The sequence below is a fragment of the Hippocampus comes genome, unplaced genomic scaffold (genome assembly GCF_001891065.2).
Source record: "Hippocampus comes isolate QL1 unplaced genomic scaffold, H_comes_QL1_v1.1 scaffold49, whole genome shotgun sequence".
Taxonomy (NCBI): Eukaryota; Metazoa; Chordata; class Actinopteri; order Syngnathiformes; family Syngnathidae; genus Hippocampus; species Hippocampus comes.
Genome location: NW_017804830.1, coordinates 681779 through 684197, shown reverse-complemented (window position 1 = coordinate 684197; position 2419 = coordinate 681779). Strand labels below are relative to the sequence as shown.

Here is a 2419-nt window from a genome sequence, read left to right as displayed (position 1 = left end):
GTCGCCTTTCTGGATGCCCTCCCACTTGGGTGCTGTGATGCTGAATACCTTGACTACGCTAGGAGGAGTTATCCGCTAATAGACTTGAGTCAACGTGGAGGTGGGTGTAAACATGGGGGGGGGGCAGGATGGGGGGCTTTCAATGCCGTGACAGATGAGCGCTGGTAATCTAACAACCCCCTCCTCCTCCCTCCGCAAACCCACGACTACCAACGAGTAGGAGGGACGCACTTTGTAAATTGTATCTTGAGGAGATTTGAGTCCAAGTTGCGTGCGAGTGCAGAAAAGCTGACATCAAAAGCTGTGCAATGAATTCAACTGCTGAAATGGAAACGGGGTGATGTGGAATGTTTTGAAGCGGGCCACAAAGGTGGAAGGACCCAAGTGTGTTCAATATCGCACAATTTGAGCAGGTGACGAGTGTCTAGTTTTGTTTTTGCTCAAAAGACCTTTTCAGTGGAAGGACCCAAGTGTGTTCAACATCGCACAATTTGAGCATGTGACGTGCGTCTAGTTTTGTTTTTGCTCAAAAGACCTTTTGACCCAATTGTCATTTTGATCCATTTCCTGATTTGTGTGGTGTGCATTTGTTGCGACGCTCCCTCCGCGCCGGAGATTTACTTCGGGAACACGCACGCAGGTTCCCGCTTCGCCATGGAAACAAGCATGCGCCATCGCAACGCAGGGAGGCGACAGAAGAGTCCTTCTTTGTCCAATGTGGAGCAGGCACGGCTCCAGGATTTGTTTGGGGGGCGGGGCAAAGGGGGCGCTTCACAGATACAAAATCCTTTCTAAATCCATTTGAGAACACCAAATAAAATGTTGGGAGGTCTCCGCAGATTTGTGAGGGGCCAAAAAAGGGGTCTGATTTGTGTGGTGTGCATTTGTTGCGACGCTCCCTCCGCGCCGGAGATTTACTTCGGGAACACGCACGCAGGTTCCCGCTTCGCCATGGAAACAAGCATGCGCCATCGCAACGCAGGGAGGCGACAGAAGAGTCCTTCTTTGTCCAATGTGGAGCAGGCACGGCTCCAGGATTTGTTTGGGGGGCGGGGCAAAGGGGGCGCTTCACAGATACAAAATCCTTTCTAAATCCATTTGAGAACACCAAATAAAATGTTGGGAGGTCTCCGCAGATTTGTGAGGGGCCAAAAAAGGGGTGGGGGGAGATGAATGAGCGAGTCAGACTTTCGTGAAAACCTGCTACGTGCTTCCCTCTAGGGGAGAAGAGACGGAACTGCACGTGTGCCTGCATCCCGTCCGTTTTTGAACGACATTTACACAAGAAGGTTGCCTTTTAAGGGCATTTTTTCCCATGTAAAGATGAATGTTTGGTGGAAGGACAAAAAAATATGTAAACTTTGAGAATTTATGTCAGATTTTGTTAGAAAATTATTTTTGTATTATTTTTAATTTGCGTACAGTTTTCGGGGTTTTTCGTTTACAATTTTGAGTTTGGTGTTTTTTTTTCAAAAAAGGTTTTGTTCTCAGAAAAAAAGTTGCAGTCATTGTTTTTATAATTTCTCAAAAGTTTTTGGTCATAATTTTCTATTTTCGAATATGGTGCATTTCCCCCCAAAAAGTGTTTCTTTATTTGTTGCTCTTTTCTGTGAGTTATTCATTCGTTTTCCCAACGGGAAGTTATTATTCTCATTTTGATTAAAAAAAAAAAAAGTTTGACGTCTGGTTGACAAATGATGGTGAAACGTCGGGCGGGGGCGCTAGCTTCGACCAAGTCAGCAATCAATCAGGCGTGTGGGTTTGTAATTTTGGAGCGGCCGACCTCGTCAAGTTTGCTCCTCCCACCTGGCCTTGCCACTTTTGCTGTTGGGGGGGCGCTATTTGCCCGAAGCTCCTCGAGCGGAATGGACGTGTGGGCACCGGCCCCTGCGGACGGCTCAACCAAAGGCTGGTACCTGGCGCTGATGGCGCCCAACACCAAAGGGCCGGAGTTCGCCTGGCTGGACCCGTCCAGACTTTACTGCAACGCGCAGGTATTGGCTTCACTTGAAACGCACCGCCGACCGACCGAGTGACCGAGCGACCTGTCGCCCTTCGTCCCCCCCCCTTCCGCCACGACGCCGTCGACCTGGTGGCCGGCATCGACGCCATGGGTTTCATTCTCGGTACCGACTCGCTCGCTCGCTCGTTTGACCCGCCGAGACGAAAACGGGAGGGGGGGGGGGCGGCCCGTGGGGGTTGTTATTCGAAACTGGGCATGTCAAAAGCATGTGCATTTGTTTTTAGGGGTAGCGGTGACAACTCCCAAGAGGGCACGCATTTGAGTTAAGCAGACGGGCGGGCGGACGTCCCCCCGGACAAAGCTTGAACTCGGCGAAAAAGTCTTCCCAAACCAATACTGGGTAGATGACCAAGCCGATGTTTGCACTTGAAGCCGGGCTCGGCTGGTTCCATGTTT

At 50.3% G+C, this 2419-nt stretch overlaps 1 protein-coding gene across 1 annotated transcript in view; it reads left to right on the top strand.

Annotated features, from left to right (window-relative positions):
• The first annotated feature begins 1478 nt into the window (after positions 1 to 1478).
• LOC109514915 (adenine phosphoribosyltransferase) overlaps positions 1479 to 2419 on the top strand; it is a 2915-nt gene continuing 1974 nt past the window's right edge. The window contains exons 1-2 of the mRNA XM_019868379.1: positions 1479 to 2000; positions 2042 to 2126. Coding sequence (XP_019723938.1) covers positions 1695 to 2000; positions 2042 to 2126 — 391 coding nt within the window. The 5' untranslated portion in view covers positions 1479 to 1694. The remainder of the gene's footprint in view (positions 2001 to 2041; positions 2127 to 2419) is intronic.